The 20841-nt window shown below is 56.2% G+C and overlaps 1 protein-coding gene across 1 annotated transcript; it reads left to right on the top strand.

Annotated features, from left to right (window-relative positions):
- Nucleotides 1-6946: 6946 nt before the first annotated feature.
- ZNF469 (zinc finger protein 469) lies at nucleotides 6947-19726 on the top strand (the record flags this gene model as incomplete). Its single annotated transcript, XM_084270195.1, has 1 exon — nucleotides 6947-19726. The coding sequence occupies one exon, from the start codon at nucleotides 6947-6949 to the stop codon at nucleotides 19724-19726; it is 12780 nt and encodes a 4259-aa protein (XP_084126321.1).
- Between the last annotated feature and the right edge of the window lie 1115 nt (nucleotides 19727-20841).

Below are 20841 nucleotides of genomic sequence, written 5' to 3'. Positions count from 1 at the left end.
ACACACACAATTTGGGAGCTGGCCCTGACCTCGCTCCAACTCATCCCTATCCCCCCAGCAGCTCCCAGTGCAGCTCAGCGCATCCCAGTTACCTTTTCCCGCTCTGTGGTGGATGGGAATCTGGGGAGAGCCTCACCAGCCATCTCCTTTCCCTTGGAAAACTCTCAGATGCCATCGGCCACAGCTCAGGGTGGGACCAGACCGAGTGGCCATGGGTGACACCCAGCGCCCGTGACCACCCAGCCAGGGAATCGCAGGATTCGCTTTGCCAGGTCACCCTGATCCACCCACCCCTTTCCACACAGGCATTGGGGTGACCTCCAGCGTATCCTGTGTCTTCTCCTCTTCCCCTCCCACCTCATCCACCTCCTCTCTGTCTGTGGAGCATCCCAGACGTGCAACCTCCTCCCCCAGCGCCTCCGGGTTGGGCGGCACGAAGATTCGGGAGGGACCCCGGGCACGGCGCCGAGACGCCGGCTTACAACACCCCCACATCTCACTCACGGGGTGCTGGGGGAGCTGCCAGGCTCAGCCCTGCCCGCCCAGGGACCTGCCCTCCTCCACTCTTGTGCATCAGCAGCTGAGGAAGGAGTAGGACTGTGTGCCAACTCCAGATGCCGAGAGAAAGTTGGATTCCCACCAGCTTGGAAATCCTAAACCTGCTCTGACCCAGCAAATCGATTTGGGATCATTGTGAGTGAGAAACAAACCTTCTGAATGACCTTCCAAATTCTCCTTGGGCCAGAAAAACCTGCTGGAAACAACTTCTTGCCATGCTCCTTGCCCCAACACAGCCAGACCAGACCTTCCAGGAGTCCTTGCCCCCAGCACCTTTCCCAGACCCCCCTGGTCCTTTTCAAGCTGTTGGGTCCTTCCCACTGAGGTTTCTGCCCAAGGGATGCTCCAGCTTTCCTCCAGCCTTTCTCAGAAAAAGTCTCTGGCCATCCCCAAACCTTTGGTCCTGGTCCCCATCCCAGCCTCCCTCCTCAGGGACAAGCAGGGACCAGGAGATGTCACAGCCCTTCTCTTGAGATGCTCCCACCCACTGTGGGCAGGCACCAGACCCCCTCATCCTACTTTTCTATTTGATTATTAGTATTTATCAATGTCAGAACAGGGTTTGATGTGTCTGGACATGACCCACACCCTCCTGGGGCGCAGCGAACATGGGGTAACTCCAGGCTGGACCAGGGGCTGGCAGGGAGGGCATGTCAATCCCTTAAAATCCCTTCTTTTTCCCTAACTTGGCAAAAATCAGCCTTTTCCCAGCTCACTCCCATGGTGCTGTTGCAGGAGTGTGGCTGGATCCAGCATGGTATGGGATGAAGCTCCTTTTCTCCTCACCACCTGCCCGCTCAGGGCTGGGCATCACGGGGACTGGCACCTCTCCACCCTGATGGGGGGACACTGTGGGTGAGGGGTGGCACTTGGGGGCACCCGAGCTCATCACTGAGTGCAGGATCAGGCCTCTCTGACAGCCAGCGCTGTTATTTGGGCTTTGATTGTGCTCAGTTTTCCCTTCCTCCTCCTCCTCCTCTTCCTCCTCCTCCCTCCAGTGAGGCCATTTCCTGCATCTCAGGGCCACATCCTGACCGAGGTGGCACTGAGCCCCTGTGAGGCTTGAGGTCCGCAGGACCCTGACAGGCAGAGGCTGTGGAGACAGGAGACAGAACTGGGATGCAGAAAGGGATGAGGCAAGCCTCCATCTCCCTCCGTGCCTCAGTTTCCCCACTCCCACAGCACCCTATGCCCACACACCCCAGCTAAACCACCCACCCAAGGGTGACCTGGCTGGGGGTGCCCATGACGGGGTGTTTTGGGGTGGAAACCCTTCCTTGGGCAGCTGAGTGATCCCCACACACGGCGGTGCCGGCAGCCCAGCCAGACACAGATGCCTGACATACTTTTCTCTCTCCTTTGCAGCCAAGAAACCCAGATTTCATGGGAGGTGACAGCGAGTCCCAGCAGTAGCCGAGCGGCCGAGGGTGCCAAGGTATGGACCAGCTGACAGCACAGGGTGGGATGCTATTTTTGGGAGCCCAACTCAGGGAATGCCCCTGACCCTCCCCTGCTCCTTCCTCCTTCCCCAAACCCTGGCTGTGGGGATGCTCAGAGACCTCCCTGGTTGCTTCTCTGGCCCCACAGCACCCTGGCTGTGAGAAGAAGGATGTTTAAAGAGGTGCCAGGGCTTTGAGAAGGGGCCCATTCATGAGGGGACAGGATTTTTTGGAGCCCCAGCCATGCCAGGGTTGGGGGGGGGGGACACCCTCCTGTGTTGGACTTAAACCCTTTAAGCAGTGGTTAAACACCCGATTTTGAGGACTGAAAGCCCAAAGTGTGTTCAGAGTCACTCCCCTCCCAGTGTCTTTTGGAGCTGGTGAAAGCCCACAGAGCCAAGGGGTTTTATTTTGGGGCCCCCACATGCCCCCTGCCCCCCGTGTCCCTCCCACCAGCTGCAGCCGGGAGCCTTTTGCCTGGATGATACCACCCAACCGATTTATTGATTTTATTCTACTCTTCTTTGGGTTTTTTCCTCTCCTTCCACCCACTCCCACACCCGTCCCTGAGCCGCCGTTGCCGAAACCGCAGTGCCTCCGGCCGCGATATCCACCCAGATAAGAGCAGCCCCATCCTGGGATGGTTGTTTATTCTCCTTGCAGGAGCAGCCTGTGAGCTCCCCACCCCCCTACTTAGATCCACAGCCTCAGGACCCTCACCCAGAGCCTCTTTTTCTTCCCCCAGCCCTGAACATCTCCCAGCCCCATCGCCGGCCTGGGCACCACACATGTGAGGAGAACAGTCCCTGCCTCGCTAATCTCAATAGACGATACAAAGAGCAGATAGACCCGGGGAAGCATTATCAGGCTTGATTTACAGATGGAGGGCTGAGTCACCGTGATTAACCGACTTACCCAAGGTCATGCAAGGGAGAGGCCAAGCCGAGTGCTGAACCCAGCTCTCCCAAGTCCCCCAGCGAGGCCATCCCTCCACTCCCTGCCACAGGGAAGGAGGTTTTTCTCCTTCTACCCAGAGCGATGCTTCCCTGAACCCAGGCAGGGGCTGGGCAGTGGGGCTGAACCTGCCTCTCTGCTGTTTCAGCTGTTCCTTAGTGCTTTGCTTCTGCAGCTGGTGGGGTTTCTTGTTGGGTGTTGAGGTGCTTTTTTTTATTATTTTTTTTTTCTGTTTGACAATCATTTTGTTTCCTTTGGAGATGCTTCACCTGCTGATGCTCTCCCTGCTCCCCTCCTTCATCACGGTGTGGTCCCCGTGTGGTGTCCAGGCTGAGATGCGAAGCTTCAGCATCCTCCTGGTGGGATGCACAGCCCCCATCAGGCTGCTGACACAGCACCCTGGGATGTGTGTGTCTGCAGGAAGAAGTGGAAAGGGGATGGGGTGCACAGGCATCCCCAGGGGAGCCTTGGCTTTGTCCCTGGAGCACAGCTAGCTTTTGGGGTGCAGGAGCAGAGCCACTTGGCTCCAGGTGCTGGAGAGCCAGGGTGGTGAATCACAACTCGCCTGGCATGTTGGGGCTCCTAGCAGGATGGGACCTGCCCCACGCAGCAGCAGGCTGGGCTCTGCCTTGCCAGCCAGGCTTCTGCTGTCACTGCTTGGCTTGTCCCCATGTCCCTAAGCTCCAGTGGGGCTGCACGTGGCCCTGACATCAGCTCTGGGGATGGGAGAAAGGGCTGAGCACCCAGCACACGATCACAGGTGGAGAGAGTTCTCCCCCAGCCAGGCAGGCTGTTAATTAACAGCACATGCTTTTTTATAAAGCAGAACCTTCTTTTGCTCTCATCCTGCTGCTTCCCACCTCCTCTTCCAGGAGATGAAACATAAAAGACCCCAAGATGCGATGCCAGAGGTAATGCAAAGAGGAGCCTGGTCCTGAGAGCAGGTTAAGGAGCAGGCTGAGAGCCTGGGGGGGAAGGAGGGGGAAGAGAAAGAAGATGAAATTCCCTTTTCTATTTTCATTTCATTCAGGGTTTCCCATCCCACAAGGGGCAAGCTGTGGTTGGGCTGGATCTGTGAACCCTCCGGTGATGGATGCAGGCAGCTGGCTGGGGAATATCGCATTAAATCAGCACACCAAGCCCTCCTTATCAAACAGCCCATCAGCAGCAGCGCTGGCTGAGCCTCACCAAGAGGCCCCAGATTTCTGCACCATGCTGCTCCCCAGGCTGCTGTGCCAGTGCACCCCACTGTTGGGTTGGCAGCCAGTGGGAAGGACCCCAACACAGTGTCGTGTTGTACCCTCATCCCCCAGCTCTGTCTGTTGTTTGCATGGGATAAACCTGTGCCTGTCTCCTGCCCGGGCTCTGCCATCCCATCATGGCACATGGATGCCCTTTGGTGCTGAGACAGTCTGACGTGCTCTGCCTTCCCCTAGCAGTTTGTTGCTGCAGTTCGGGAGGGCGATGAGATCCGGGGCTCCATCAGCAGAGGGGTGGCAGCAGGGACAGGGAGGGGATTGTCCCTCTCTGCTCTGACCTCGGGAGGCTCCAGCTGGAGTCCTGTGTCCAGAGCTGGGGCCCCCAAACTGTGGGCCTGTTGGAGAGGGGTCAGAGGAGGCCACCAGGATGGTCAGGGGCTGGAGCAGCTCCCCTATGGAGAGAGGCTGAGGGAGCTGGGCTGGGTCAGCCTGGAGAAGAGAAGAGAAGAGAAGGCTGTGGGGGGACCTCATTGCAGCCTTCCAGTCCCTGAAGGGAGCAGAGGAACAGGAGGGAAATCAGCTTGTTAAAGGGCAGAGACTGGCAGGACAAGGGGGCTGGAGTGAAGCTGGAGGAGGGAAGGGTGAGATGAGACATTGGTGGGAAGTTCTTTGCAGAGAGAGTGGTGAGGGGCTGGAAGGGGCTGCCCAGTGGTGGGTGCCACATGCCTGGGGATGTTTAAGGCCAGGTTGGCTGGGGCCCTGGGCAACCTTGTGTAGCTCCAGGTCTGGAGGTTGGTGTCCCTGCCTGTGGCAGGGGGTTGGAGCTCTGTGATCCTTGGGGTCCCTTCCAACCCAGACCAGTCTATGATCCCCTGTCTCCATTGCTCTGGCAGTGCAGGGAGCGCAGCATTCATTTCCCTGGCACTTGGGGCCCCAGCAAACTCCAGCCCAGGCCGCAGAAGGCCTGCAGCTTTCTGGGTGCACTAATGAGCCTTTCCCTATGAAAAAAAAGGAAATAGAAAGAGAAAAAGCCTCCTTTATGTGGCTGAAAGAGCCTGGCTGTGATAACGCAGCGAGCGCTGGCCTTGGGTATTTTATCTTGGCATGGAGCCTTTGCAAATTTAAACAGCAGCACACAGGCCCTGCAGCCATGGCTGGAGGTGGCACGAGGGGTGCATTGTTTTGCAAGCAAAACCCTTGTGTTCCAAAGGGCCATGCTTGAGCTTTGGCCGGGGTGGCGGGGGGTCAAGCACGATATGGTTCAGCTGTATCAGCCCAGGATTCATTTCACTTAGCAGGGTGTGAAATTGTGGAGGAATTGGAGCCTGGCAGCTTGAATCAGAGAGGGGACCCCAGGGAGAACCTCCCCCTTTCACATCCGTGAGCTGCCTTCCCCTGCCTACGAGGTCTCACAGCGTCTGTGCAGATGGAGAGGTGGGGATGCAGCTCTCTCTCCACACACACAAAAATACTGATGCAGAAGTGCCACAGCGGCATCGCAGAGCGCTGGATGCTCACCCTGGCTCTTGTGCACCCACAGGGCATCAAACGTGACCCAAGAGATGAGCTGTGCACGCTGAGGAGACCCCAGATAGATGCAGGGCATCCCCTTTCTCCTTGTTTCTCTGCTTGGGTCGCTGCTGGCAGGGATGGTGAGGCTGCAGACCCTGAGAGGAGCAATAAGCTGAATTCAGTGTGGATTTGCAGCCAGGTCACCCCATCCCCGGCTCCCAGCAGCTTGGTGCCTTCGCCCCTGTGACAGACAGCAAAGATGTATTTCTGTCCAGGGATGAGAAGGAAACCCTTTCTCTTTCCAGTGGGCTTTTTTAAAAGAGACTTTAAAAGAGGGGTTTGCTCTTCTTTTTAATATAACCCCATGTCTGGGGCTGAAATCCTTCCTGGTGGCACCTTTTAAAAGGTTGGGCTTGTGCTCCATGTCTAATGCCCCGAGGTCCTGAAATCAGCTGGTGGATTTGGGACTTGGCTTTTATTCTTTTCACCTATGTCACAGCGTCTAAAATTGCAAGGGGTGGTGCTAGAGACAGGGGCAGGTCCTTTTTCCAGGGGTTTCAGAGCGATGGGTTGGTGGCAGCTGGGTCGAAGGGATGAGCTGAAGGGGGGGAATTGAGGTGGAGCAACAGCTTTTTACCGTACATCCCAACCTTGCCATGTGTCCGTCCATGAGAGCAGGACACGGGGATGCAGGGATATGGGGACACGGGGGATATGGAGATATTGGGACAGGAGAGCCCTGCTCAGGACGCCTCTCCTGACAGGCCTTCCTGCTAATCCGTAGGTGGAGCTCTTCTGTCATCTTTTTTCTGCTTATGTTGCTCAGAAGTAACCCAGAAATAGCTTCCCCGTGAGGAAACAAGTGCCTCCCTCAGCAGTTTTGCCAAAGGTGAAATGCTCCGAGCATCCTTTGAAGAACCGAAAGCTGGAGGGTTTCACCCTGGTGACACTCAAGGGCAGGGGGTTGCACTGCTTCTCTTCCTCCATCCACCTCCCCGACACAGCATCAAGGGACCAAAATGCCTCTCCTCCCTTTGCAGACCCCTCTGTCTCCCAAGCTGACGGCTGCCCTTTCTCTCTTCTCTCCTCTCCAGGTCTGAAAGGATGCAGCAGAGCCCCGCCAGCGCTCGGGACCCCACGCCACGCTGGCCCCGGGGAGCCACTGCCCCTCTCACCGCCTCGGTGCCCATCAGCGGAGGACCATGCCCATGACAGAGGGACGGCAGCTCACAGTGGGACAGGAAAACGGGGCTTTCTAGCCTTGAGCTCCCCCACCTCGGTATCATGACTGGAGAGACCCAGCATGTTTACACCATCGGCGATACTGAGGCTGGCCACAAAGACCCCAACAAGGACTTTGGCTTTGAAGGCTGTGGGGAAAAGGATGGGAAGGTGCTCAGTGGGGAGGGCACGTCCCCCTTCCCCACCCCCAAGGACAAAGAGCCCCACAGCCAGCGGGAAGCTGTGATCCGGCCACAGCAAGCGGGGAAGATCGACTTCAAGTCCCTCCACTGCAAACCCAAGTTTGGCAATGATGGCACCTGGGGAGAGGTCAAGGGCAGCCCCCAGTCCCCCCCTGGGAAGGGTCGAGCCCGTGAGCGCAACCGGCGCTCGGGGAAAGGTGAACGGGGTAACCATCAGCTGTACCGGCTCAGCATCGCCGGCGCCCGGCCGAACCCCACCATCGGCATTGCCTACCCGCAGCAGAAGGTGACCCCCCTGAAGAAGCCAGAGGTGAATCACGGCCCCGTAGCCAGCAGCTACCGCTTCCACGTGCCCAGCATCCCTCAGCACGAGGCCGATCTCCAGCAAGAAGACATCGCCTTCGGCCGCTGCTTCCCCGATGCCGCCGCCAGCCGTACCTCTGCCAACTATACCTCACAGCCTGCTCCCCGCCACGGCCCCAAAGGGCAGCCCCCCGCCACCGGCATCCCCCTCAAGAGCCCCAGCACCAATGGGCAGCTACATTATTTAGAGTTTCAGGCAAATGGGGCCGACTCCTGGCCTTCCCCGGAGAAGAGTTTTGCCGGTGCTAGCTACGGGATCTCGGTGCAGAAGCCCAACTCTTTCCCTGAGGGTGGCAAAGCCGGTGCCCACGGGCTGGGGGTTTTGCCGTGCCAATACCCCTTCCAGCTGCTGCACAACCCGGGGAAGGAGCCGTACCGCAGCGATGCAGGGAGCCAGGACTACCTGGACATGGGACTGGCCACCGGCCAGCTGGCTCACGGCACCTTCGCCTTCCACTCCTCCTCAAGAGAGTGGCAAGAGGAGGCACTGAGCGGCGGTGGCAGCTCCTACGAGACTGTGTCCCCCGAGGGCAGGCTGTATGGCTTGCCTGCACCGCCGCCACCGTTCCTGCACCCACCACCAGCCCCACACCACGGCTCGTTGCCGTGCTGCAAGGGCAGGAGCGAGCATCTCGCCGACCCCAATGGTGCTCTCCCATCATCTGGTGCTATCGACCAAAACCCAAGCACTTTCCAAGAAAACCAAGCTGTTTTCCCATCTAGTTTACACTCACCCAGTATGCCAAAGCCAGTTGGGAAGAGGCAAGCCTCAGTGAAAGATAATGTCCCCGGCCCGCGGCTGCTGGTCCAGAGCAGCCCTCTGAGAAGGAACATGCCACCAAACTCTCTCTCCCAAGTGCACTTTCCAAGCAAAGCCTATTGCAGTTCCCCCTCGGGCAGCACCAGCGCAGGATCCGTGCCTTTTGAGACAAGCATTCCCACTACGGCACCCACCCACCCTAGGCTTGTGCAAGCTTGGGAAGGTGCCACTAAGGCGTTTTCTCCCATGGACCAGAATTCAGCACCTTATTCAAACCCTGTTGGAAACCAGTTCTCATTTGAGTGCCAGTCTGGCCCCGAGCAGAGGCAGCACAGGCAGAAAAATTCCAGGATGCCTTGGCAGCAAATACACATCACTGCTGCAATGCCCGGTCAAAACAGGCTGGAGCTGTCGAGACAGATCACCAGCCAGAAGCTCCCCTTCCCCCTGGGAACGACAGAGTGGCAGGGGAGTGGGAAAGCCCAGAAAGGGTCCCCTGTAAATAACTCTCCAGGGTATCACAGCAAAAAGCTCTTGCCAGGAGAGAGCCTTGGGGTCCAGAGGGGAGACCCCAACTCAACAGGTGCTTTCTCTTTTGAAAGTGGGAAGGAGCCAGGGTCTCCCATCTGCGATTCCAGAAGCAAAGCCCTTTTCTACAGCGTGGGTCAAGCAGGTCCTCCTCCTCCTCCCTCCAGGAGCTCATCAGGCTCAGCGCTGGTCCTGCCACCCTCGGCCTTGGTGGCTGCCTCCCCTTGCGAGTCCCCGCTGCCGTCCCCTGTCCCCAACCCCACCTGCAGCAGCACCTGTTCATCGCTCTCCCCCATGTCCAGCAGCCCACTCAACCCCAGCTTTGAAGACAGCCAGATGTCCGGAGCGCTGACCCCCTCTCCCTTCTTCCAGCATCCCTGTCATCCCAAGGATGGCAACAAAACCTTCCACCCCTCTGATGTCCTGAGCTCCAGCTCCCTTCACTACCATCCCCTGGACTCAGCCAAGTCCTTCCACTTCCCTTCTGATGCCCTGAAAGATGACAACCTCCTGAAATGCACCCCAGCAAGCCCCTTCCACAAACCCAGCATGGATGTGGCCAAAGGATGCTCAGATGGGCTGGATGGGGAGCAGCCTCCACCTCCATACTCCTCCCATCACTTGCTGGCCAACTCACTCAGCAGTGCCAGCCTGGACCAGCTGGACGTGCTCCTGACCTGCAAGCAGTGCGACCAGAACTACAGCAACCTCTCCTCCTTCCTCCAGCACCGCCAGTTCTGCACCTCCCATCCCGCTCCCCAGGGAGAGGGCAAGGATGCTCCCCGGGCAGCCGAGGGGCGGAAAGCACTCTCCCCTGAGCCCCACAAGCCCCCCAGCCTGGGGCTCTCTCCGGACCCCCAGGCACATTTGTTGGCATTAAACAAGAGTGATGACTTCTTGCTGGATGGGGAGAGCAAAAGCGAGGGCAAGGAAGATGCTCTGAAGGGTGGCCTCTTCAATGGCCTCACCGCCGGCTCCCTGCCACTCACCGCCTCAGACCTGGACATCGATGATGCCAAGCTGGACAGCCTGATCACTGAAGCCCTCAACGGCCTGGGGTACCAATCCGATAACCCAGAGATTGACAGCAGCTTCATAGACGTGTTTGCTGATGAGGAGCTGACTGGCGTGAAGGCAGCCGGCGGTGGGATGTCCCACAAGGCAAAGGAAGCCCTGGCCTCAGAGAGCAAATCAAAGCAGGCAGCAGTGGAGGAGAAGGCAGTGGGCCAGCCCAAGGCTGATTCTTTTTTTGAGGATGGCCAACCAGGTGAGGAGCAGGCAAAGAGAGGATCAGGAAAGCGCCACCTTCACAAGGGGAGGGCAGCACGGAGGTTGGCAGCCCAGGAGCTGGACCCTGAGGCAACAGGAGTGGAGAGGGTGGCCAGGCTGCAAGCAGACAGGAAGAACAGCATCCCACCAGCCACAACCTCCTCCAAGTCCACCTCCAACCAAAAGCATCCCAAGAAGCTCAGCCAGGAGCCTCCGACGAAGAGCGATGTGGGGACAGGCATTGCCACCAAGAGCTCCAAACCAACACGTTTTTCCATGAAGGAGATGAAGAAGCGGAAGCCCCGGAGCGGGACGTGGAGCAAGGAGCTCATTCACAAGATTGTTCAGCAGAAGAACAAGCTCCACAAACTGCAGGTGAAGAGCAGCAAGCAGGCACAGCTCCCCCAGGCTGCTGAGAGGCTGGTGCCAGCTGCCAAGGAGGGCAGGTTTCGGGAGTACGACTATGTCTCCGACTCAGACAACGAAGGGGCAGAGTGTAGGAAGCTCCGTGGACGGAAGAAGCAAGGCCCAGGATTCGTTGGGAGGACCAAGTATGGGTTTAACAAGAAATGCCCAGGGAAAAGTGAGAGAGCCAAGGAGAAAGATCCAGTGTGGAGTTACAGCCGGCAAAGGAACAGTCAGAAAAGGGAGACACGGGAGCACAGGGGTGTCCTGAGCCAGGAGGATGGTGAGAAAGAGCATTGTGCTACCAGAGCCCGAAGACGGAGCAGCCAGTCATCTACTGGCAGCAACCGCAGTGACAGCATGCCCAGTGAGATGGGCAGCATCCTGCCCCACACTGATGGGGCTGGCTCGGGCGGTGAGAAGGGAGGCATGCAGAGGAGGAGGCGCTCGGGCAGTCCAGCGTGTGTGCCAAGGATACCGCTCAGCCTTCCTGAGGACAGGAGCCCAAAGAAGAACCAGAAGAGCAAAGAGGACCTTCCCAGGGGGAGCAGGCAGTTCTGCTCAGCCAAACCTTTGGTGGCAAGCTCCAGGACCCATCTGAGTCCTGAACCAGATGCTGCTGTGATGGACTGTGCAAAGGAGGAGCCCTTACCACAACCCCAGGAAAGGCATCTGCCCAGCACAGCTGTCTCAGTCAGGAGCCCCATCAACGTCTCCTGTAAGGAGGGAGCAGAAGGCCCCAAGGCGTCAGCAAAGCATGCAGGTGAGGCAGGAGAACCCATCCTGGAGGCTCAAGACTCATCCAATCTCACCATGGTCAACCAGAGGCATCAGCTTGTCCCTTTTGCAGGTGACACGATGAAGTACCAGGCAGAAGGACTGCTTGCTCCATCCCACAGCAGTAACGAAGCTGGTCCTGGCAATGTGAGCACTGCCTACCCAGAAACAGACATCAAGTACTTGAAGGCACACGGGCTCTGTGATGGTCAGAAGGACTATCCCACGCCAGTCGCTCCATATGGGGGGGATGCAGTGGGAATGATGCTCACTGCCAAGGCGCCCGATCCATACGTCAGCAGCAGCAACACATTCTTTGATCCCAAAGGCCTTCCTGGTCACTACGATGACAACCTCTTCTCAAAGCCCCCAGCCTTGAGCTCCTCACACACGGATGACATGTACTTATGCCGGGATGACATCAACACTGGCTCCTTTGAGCAGAAGCATGCCAGCATCTCCCCTTACACCACAGAAACGTCACAGGGCAAGGTCTCCTCCCCTCTCAGCTTTGATTCCTCTTCAATATTTGGAGAGCTTCCTGTCACTGAGTTCGATCCACCTCTGTACGAGAGCGTGTCAACAAGCAAGGATGGTTATGTGACAACGTTCACCTGCCCTGGCAATCCTCCCAGCAAGCCACTGCCCTTTGAGCAACCATATCCACCATTCATGCAGGAGAAAGACTGGTCCCTTATGGAGGAGGTGGCTCCGATGCTGCCAGAAGACATGACTCAGTTCCACAGCCTTTCAGTGGAGAAGCCACTAGCCAAGAAATTCCCTGAGGAAGGACCTGTCCCCACCAGCCAACTCTCGCTGCCGCTGCCGGACAGGATAACGGATTACAACGTGACTTTCATGAACAATATGTCAGATGATGAGCTGGAGATCAAGCGACTGGTCACGGAGTTGGAAAGCCAACTGCAAACCAGCAAGCTGGATAATGAGGCGCCCGTTGCCCTTCAGAAACCTGAGCAACACGTTGCTGCCCATCTGCGAGGACCGGCAGCTGAGCACTTCCCACCGCTGCCGGTCGAGCAGGAGGCAGGCCGTGAGAAAGGACTGTTTTTAGGAGATGAGCTGGGTGGTTCAAGCCTCTGTGTCAGGGAGAGGTTGGGAGGTGAGAAGCCGGCCGTTGGGAGCACCCGTGGGGACTACGAGAGACCCAGGGAGCCCTGGCCCTGCCCAGTGGAGCTGGGGTCGTTGGAGGTTGGGATTTGCACGCCAGCCTCGCTCACCACGGACCATTTCTGCTCCAAGGACAGCAGTGAACAGCTCCAGGAAACTGGAGCTGCTGAGGAAAGAGGCCTTGGAAAGCTGGAAAGTGTGTCTTCCTCCAAAAGTCTACCTGGCTCACGCATGCCAGACCAAACAGAGGCTCCTGTCTATGCAGACCCCATGACAAAAAGCCCCCCTCTTGTCACCAACTCCATGTTCCCCAAGACCCTGGAGGCAGCAGAAGTGACCAAAGAGCCCCTGCCATCCCTGCCACACCAGCACGGTGCCGAGAGCTTCCCGGTGCCAAGGAAAGCAGATGAAAGCTTCTCTGATGCTGCAGAGCTGGAGAAGTTTGATACCCATCATCCAAACCCTAAACCTGAATTTGGCTTTCAGCAGGGTCCCACCCCAGCCTTGGATCTCACCTTCTCACCTCATATCAAAGAGGTCCCAGGTACAGAAGAAAGACCCTTAAGCAAGCCCGAGTCACCCAAAATGGTGAAAAGTGCTGTGGATCTCAACAGCAACAGTGGTGGGTCCATATTGATGGAAGAAATGGTGGAGAGGAAGAGCCCCACCACCTATCCAGCCCCTGGACCTAGCGACAAAGCCACCAAGCAAAAAGTGCTGCTGTTCAAGATGCTGAGTCTGCCCAAAGAGAGCAACTGTGACTCTGGACAGATACTGGCATCCCAGGAGACATCTGCCAACCCTCTGCAGCAGCTACAGCTCTTTGTTGCCCGAACAGTGAAGAGCAATGAGGAAGAACTATTGATGCCATGCTTCCCCATGCTGCTGCCTCCCAGCCACCCCTCTACCACCTCCCTTGTCCAGCCAGAGCAGAAAGAGGAGAGCAGCAGTGCCCTGGAAGGGGAAAATGGGACATACTGCCCTGCCCAAGGGGAAGGGAATGTCCCCGTTGGAGGCAACACAGAAAATATTGGTGCCCCAGCAAAAGAGGTTGTGGTTTTCTCTGGTGGACGTGAGCAGCTGGAGTCTCTTGGTGGGTTGGGCTCCTACCACACAAAACAAGCCACACTTGGGAAGCCAGAGCTGCCAAATAATGTAACGGAGCCGCAGCGCTTAGAAACGGAGCCTGATGACATTAATATCCCTGCAGATGGTGTTTCCCAAGAGCAGAATGACCTCTCACCACTCGCAAACACAGCAGTGACCCCGCTGCCAGGGCAGAGGAGGAAAGCTGAGCAGCTCGTGGAGGAGCAAGAGGGAGATAACAACAACACAACCTCGGCGTTTGGAAACCACGAGCGATCCCGGTTAAGCTGCAGTTTGCTCGAGAGAGAAGCAGTGGGCAGCGCAGCCGGGGAGAGGTTGGAGAGGAGGCAGGTGGGGCAGGGGGTACAGCCCCTGCAGAGTGCTCCTGGGAGTCCCACCAGCCCCTCTGGTCCCTCTGAGGAGGATCTCCACCAGGATCATCACTTGGTGCCAGAGATGAAAGCCAGTGCGGTCGGTGCAGAGGTTCCCAGAGAAGGAAACAGCATGAAGCCCCTCAACGGCTGTCATTCTGTGGGTGAACCTCCAGACGGTTTGCCCTTGCCGACTGATTTTTCTCACCCCAAATGCTTGCAAAGCGGTGGGGCTGAGGGAGGAGAGGTCCCTGGCTTCAGCACTCAGGCCTCAGATGAGAAGAAATATGACACACTCGACACATCGAGTGCCTTCATCATGAAGAGCTGTGCACCTGAGGCCAGCTGCCATCCCATCCATCACCCCACCGTGGGCCCAGTAGAGCAAGGGGCATGGAAAAGGACACCCACCCTTCCTCCCTTGCTGCATCACTGCAGGGCTGCCCCAATGGAGGTGGTCAAGGACAGTCACCATCACCTCCCTGATGGCGTTTTGGGTCACTACGGACCACCTGAAAGAGAAGAGACCACAAGACCCTGCGCTCTGCTGCATGCTGATGGTCTGGTGGGCTCTGACTTGGAGAGGGATAGTTCCCGGAAGCCACATGGGAAGGACTGCTCAGTCCCCTGCTCACCACCTTTCAACCAAAAAGGTGGTGGACAAGAGCTTCCCGAAAGCACCAGTGCTGCGCTGTCACATTCTCATTCTCAAGAAACCCAAGCAGGCACTGTCACAGATATGGTTGTTGACTCTATTCCTCCAGAAGCCCAAGATTACCCAATCCAGCCCACAATGGACCTTCTGCCAGTTGGAGAAAGAGAGGGAAAGCTGAACGAAGAGAACCAGCTTGAAAACTGCTCTGATGATGGAAATAAGCATCAAAGTGAACCAGATGCTTTGTCTGATGGTTTTGTGGTTCAGCAAGCAGCAGCTGCTGTCAGTAGAGGTCTTACACAGACTGGAGATCTCGGCCCTGATGAATTAAAGGGCTGTGAGTATTCACAGGCAGCAGAGGTGAGACTTGGTCTTTCCAAAACCATGGAGAGTGGAAGAAAGGGTTTAGAAGGGGAGAAAGTCAAGAGCCATGGGGCTGGAGAAGCTGAGAGTTGTGTGTCAAGCACTATGGGCCAAGGAGAGGGCAGCGCATGTAGCAGTACTCCAAAAGCTTCCCAAAATGAACTTCCCAATGAAAAGAAGCCAAATGGGCTTCCAGTGACCTGTGACATTTGTTCAGCTTCTTTCCGGTCCAAGCCTGGCCTGACCAGGCACAAAGCTGTCAAGCACCAGGTGAAGAACAGCGGCATGCCACAGCCCAGCAAGACACCCAGGGCCACTTTGATCCCTGCAGACAGGACACTGAAGGCAGCTCAAAAGGTGCCCAGGAGGAGCCTGAAGACTTCAGCCAAAGAGAAAACCTGCAGCTCGCAGATGCCCACCACCAACCTTGACCCCACCCCCAAGAAAACATGCCCTGACCTGGAGAAAGAGCCCAGCTCTCAGATGCAGGAAGTGGTCAGCAGAGTGCTCAGTGACCTCAGCGTGATCTCCTTTGAGATGTCCCAGGAGCTGCACTGCACACGTGTTTTACAAAGGGAGATGAAGCCAAAGGGGCTGCGCTCGGAGACAAGGGGAGCAGGTGAGGTGACGATGGAGAAGCTGGACCTGGGACGGCAAGCCAAGAAGGGAGAGAAGGGCAGGAGGAGCCAAACCAAAGTTCCTGAAGAGGTGAAGGATAATTCTGAAAAGAAGCTGAACAGGAAAGTGAGACGAAGGAAAGCAAAGGGGTTTCCCAGCAGAAATGAGCCCAGTGGTCCGTCTGCGCTGGAGAAGAATGCAGGTCCTCCTCCTCCTCCTCTCCTCAGCTCTAGTCTGCCCAGGATCATGGAGAGCTTGCATGAGTCAGGTGGTTGCATCTCCGCAGAGGAACAAAACAGGCCCAACTCATCCCAGCACCCTCAAAAAGCTAAACAGTCCCCTTGTGCAGACACGCTCACAGAAGGCCTGGATGACAGGACAGTGTCTTCAAAGGAGAAAGCCAGCAAAGCATCAGTAACAGGCACAGTTACCTGTCCCGGGGATGTGCAAGGTCCAAATGAAGAAGACATGCAGGCTTGCAAGACGTGGGTTAGTGGGTTTGTGAAGCAAGTGGAGAAGGGATTGGACAAAGTAGGCAAAGAGCGACGTGGCAGTGCTGATGGCGTGGAGAAGGTGGATGCTGAGACAGAAGACAGTCCTGCAGCAGGCAGCATCACTGGGAACCAGGATGGTGCTCCACAGGGTCCCATGACTCCTGCTGAAGAGGTGGCACCACTGGAGATGTGTGAATCAGAAACCACCCAAAAGGCTCCAGGACAAGGCGCTCTGCAGACCACGCCGGGGACGAGCCCTCCTCCTGAGGAGCCGAAGCAATGGGCAAAGTCAGACATGCCGCTGGGCAGGGAGCATGGCATGGAGAGCACGGCCGTCTCAGACCTCCAGAGCTTGTTTGATGATGACTCCACGTTCTCCCAGCTCTTCCCCCGCGACGACCAGTTCATCCGGAGAAAGTGCACGCGGGTGTACGGGAAGCGCAGCAAGAAGCCCAAGCCCATCACCGAGGTCAACCTCCGCCCCGCGGGTGCCATCGACCTCTTCACGATCCGATTAGCTTCTGACCTCAGTGAAACCAGCTCCTTCTGTGTCACCAGGGAGGACCCTTGCGAGTATGAAACCATCTCCATCGATGACGCCTTGATGTTGAACATGTGTCACGGCAGCAAGGCACAGAGCGGAGACGCCGCTCCTGGTGAATCTAAAAGCATCGCACTGAGACTGGACTGTGAGAAGACCGACCAAGGGAAGGAGGACATTGACCTGGAAGACAACATGCTAACCTTCCTCTGCCAGAACAGCCAAGTAGACAATGTCCCCAGCTTGAACATCTGGGGAAGCCTGGAGAAGGAGGGAGAAAGCCTCTCTGCTGAGGACATGTTTGAGCCTCTAATAGACCTCGAGGATGAGCACTCCCTCAGAGAAGCAAGCTCCAAGCTCCCCGACCCAGTGGAGGAGCCCTACGATGGAAAGGCTGGTGAAGACTCAGACTCGCCTGAGTTTCATACTATCGACATTGAGATGCTGAACGCAAAGCTGAAGATGAGGGACGTGTGCTTCTTCGGCCCTTGTGAAGATCTCCCTGGCCATGGGGAGGACAACGCTGTGGGTTTCAAGTCGAAGCCAGGCCAGCACAGCAAGCACAGAAGTAAGCTAGAAGACGGGAAGGTGGGGAAAAACCGTGGTGAGATAACCATCAAGGCCAAAGACAAGCAGTACAAATGCAAGGTCTGCTTCCAGTGGTTCCTGACGTTAGGGGAGCTGGACTTCCACAAGCTCTCCCACAACCCTTCTCCTCCACCTACCTGCTACATGTGCGTCCAGCGCAAATTCAGCTCCCGGGAGCAGCTGAGGGACCACCTGAAGGAGAAGCATGCCAAGAACAAAGCCGGGCTGTGGGCTTGTGGGATGTGCCTGAAGGAGATCTCTGACGTCTGGATGTACAACGAGCACCTCCGGGAACACGCCACCCAGTTCGCTCGCAAGGGGCAAGCACAGAAGTCGGTGATGGGCCTGCCAGCCTGCTTCAGCGAGGACAGTGCTGCCGTCACCCACTTCCTCAACACCATCATGTATCGAAAGCCCAGCAGGTCCTCCCGCCACACCGATCCCAGCAGCAAGCATGTGGTCAGCAGAGAGAGCAAGAGCCCCAAGGAGCTGCCCCTTGAGCAGGAGGCCAAAGTGATGAAAGACCCCTTGGAAAGCAGCGTCAGGGTGAAGCCACCAGCACCCAGTTCCTCTAAAGCATCCTCCAGTCCGTCTCCAGAGCATACAGCTAAAAGTGAAGGCACCTCAAAATCTGTCCCCATGCATCCAGACTGCAAGGATCCTTCCAGGGACTGTCATCACTGTGGCAAACAGTTTCCCAAGCCCTTCAAGCTCCAGCGGCACTTAGTTGTGCACAGTTTACAGAAGATTTACTTGTGCCACAGGTGTCCAATGTTCTACCAAGAGACCAAAGAGCTTCGAAACCACCTCAGCCAGGAGCACGGGATAGTTGAGGAGCAGGAGATCAAGCACACCACCTTGTATGCCTGTGAGCTCTGCGCAGACGTCATGCATGTTATCAAGAAGTCCTTCATCTGCAGCATGTGCAACTACACCTTCTCCAAGAAAGAGCAGTATGACCGGCACATGGAGAAGCACTTGGCAGGGAGCAACAAGACTTTCAAATTCAGAGGGGTGATGAGGCCTGGGGTTGCCTCCAGGGAGGGCAGGGAGAAGGTGAAAGAAGATGGCTCTCTCCAGGAGGGCATGCCGCCGAGCAAGAAGAGGAAGGTTGCTCACCATGGCAGCTCTCTCCCACGTGGCTCACCCGTCCACCTGGACCACGCCAGTGACCTTCAGCTGGTAGAGGCTGCAAGCCCCAGCCTGCAGCCCCCTACCACCGACTCCTTCCCCACAGCACCTGGTAACCCAGGGGCACCCCAACCCTCCATGAAAACAGAAGACCTGGTGGGTGACTTCTCCGACCTCCTGGCAGAGATGGAGAAGTCCCAATTTGACACCCTACCTGCACCCCCTTGCCTCTCCCCGTCTTTGCCACAGGCGGCGGCGAGCAGCCCAGGGCTCAGCCATATCACCGCCCTGTCTATTGAGGAACTGGAGAAAGGAGCGTTTGATGGGAAACCACTTCCTTTCTTGGACTCACCCGAGTTTACCATTGACCTTGCTGGGTTGGCGTGCAACCAGGCCACAGACCAAAAGCTGTCTCCTCCACACCTCACTGAGAAACGTGGCTACGCCGACAGCCAGAAAAGAACAAGCAACAAAGATGAATATATAGTGGGTGTGGTGGAAAATCCCAGTGGGGCCACCAGCACTGCGGGTGGGATCCCATTTCTTCAGCTTGCCAAGAAAGTCCCAGAGCTCCCTTCCCCACAGGCAGAGATTCCGACGGCCAAGGAGACCCACAGGACACTATGGGGCAGCCCCAGTGCCAGTGATGCCTCTTCTTGGGAAGGTGCATCTAAGAGCGCATCTCCAGAGGCTGCTCACCAGCATCAGCCCCTGAAGGACAAGACATCTTCACCCACGCTGAACAAGGCCACCAAAGATTCGGTCCCACAGAAGAAGACTGCAGGTAGCCAGCCCAGCAGCGAGGCTGCTCCTGGTGTAGACAGCCCTTGCAGCAGCACTGAGGAGGGACAGCAACCTGTCTTGGGGAGGGAGAAAGCCATGCCCGAGGCCAAAGACAGCAGCACTAACACCAAGGACCAAGGAGTCAGCCCAAGCAAATCCACCAGCCACCAACCCAGAGGCGAGGCAGCCAGCAACGCTGTGAGACACGGCCACGTGGAGCCAAGCAAAGCCACCAGCAAGCTCCATCCCAAGAGGAGGAAAGACCACAAGTCCTTGAGCCACCGGAGCAGCTCCTGCTCCAGGGAGAACATGGAAGGAGATGGGAAAAAGAAAAAAGCCCGAACCCCATGCCCAGGGAGGAGCGAGAGCACCAGTGAGCTCAAACCCACCAGCTGGAGCAACGGTGAAGCATCTGCCCTCTCCCCAGGGAGGAGGGAGACGCACTGCAACAAACTGGTCCCCAAGCCCAAAACGGGCACCCAACTGAAGAAGATGGTCCTGGACACTTACAACCAGAAGAAAGGGGAGCTCCGTCACGCCAACGGTGACCTGAAACGCAGGAAGGCCATTCTGGGGAAGAGCCTCCACCAAGTGTTGGCCAAAGGGCCACCTCCATCCCCACGTGGCTCCTTGCACAACCCGTGTGTCACCCGCGGTGCCAAGCCAGCTGGTTCAGCCAGCTACCGCACCGCCGAGTCCCAGAACAACCTGCTCAGCCAACTCTTTGGGCAAAAATTAACTAGCTTCAAGATTCCTTTAAGGAGAGATACTTCAGAGTAATTTATGGAAGTGACTTAACGATGATCCTCAGCTGCTTTCATGGGGTTTGCAAGGGGAGGAGTGGAGGGGGGCGGGGGGGAGGGAGAAGAAAAAATTATCAAAGCCTTAAATTCGTTGGCGTAGCATGATTTCTCTGTCTAGCTGAAATGAACTTGCACTGCAGCCTCTGTGAAATAGTTGGCTTTGTGTCTCCTAATCTCCTTTAATTCACCTGATTTATCATGCAAATGCGTAGGACTTTGATGTTGCTGATGATTTTTTCACGAGCTGGAATTGTAATCGCTTTGGGCAGAGCGAATCGTGGAGAGCAATTGCTTTTATTGCAGAAGTGCTGAGGTTAGAAGGATCCTTGCAAATCTCAGAACCCCCCTCCCCCCCCCTTTTTTTTTTGCTCTTTTTGGAGGCTGTGTCTGTGTTATCTTTGTACAAAAGTACTTGAAGAGATGAACTTCATTCCTTAGACATCTTATTCATGAGGTGCAGTACACTGTAGAAAAGCAAAATTATTTTTTTTCTATTTTAAAAAAAAGAGAGAGAGACAAAAATAAGGGGTTTTTTTGCACAAATAATCCTGTATGATTCATTTAATTGGGAGTTGGCCTCAGAGATGATATGATTTTAGAAAAAAAAAAAGGAAAAAAACAGGAAAAAAAAGGGAAAAAAGCAAGGAAAAAAAATGAAATTAAGAACCAAGTGTCCTATATTTCCACCAGCCATCCCTAGGAATTTATTGCTACGTCGTCAAGAGAATAACAGACCAACAAACCAGCTCTGTTGGAGCCCTTCAGAGGATGCTGCCGCTCGTTGACCACTGTAGACGCCGATGTAAGCGGAGGAGAGCAAACTGCACCTTGACACTTGTGACAAACTCTGATTATTTTTAGGGGTTTTTTGGGGTGTTGTGTGAGTGTGTGTGAGTGTGTGTGTGTTGGGGAGGTTGTTTGTTGGGGTTTTTTTTGGTTGCTCAATGATAAAACTGTGCCAATTTACCCCACCGATAGCGGTACTGGCTGAGTGCCCTCAACGGTATCACTTCTAAACTCTCTTACTGTATTGAGTTAGTAGCTATATAGTATCCGCTTCTTACTACGCAGTTACTGGTGCTATTCTTCTTT

This window comes from Gallinula chloropus, assembly GCF_964237585.1.
Source record: "Gallinula chloropus genome assembly, chromosome: 13".
Lineage (NCBI taxonomy): Eukaryota > Metazoa > Chordata > Aves > Gruiformes > Rallidae > Gallinula > Gallinula chloropus.
The sequence above is the reverse complement of the archived record's forward strand: the minus strand, read 5'-3'. Positions and strand labels throughout refer to the sequence as shown.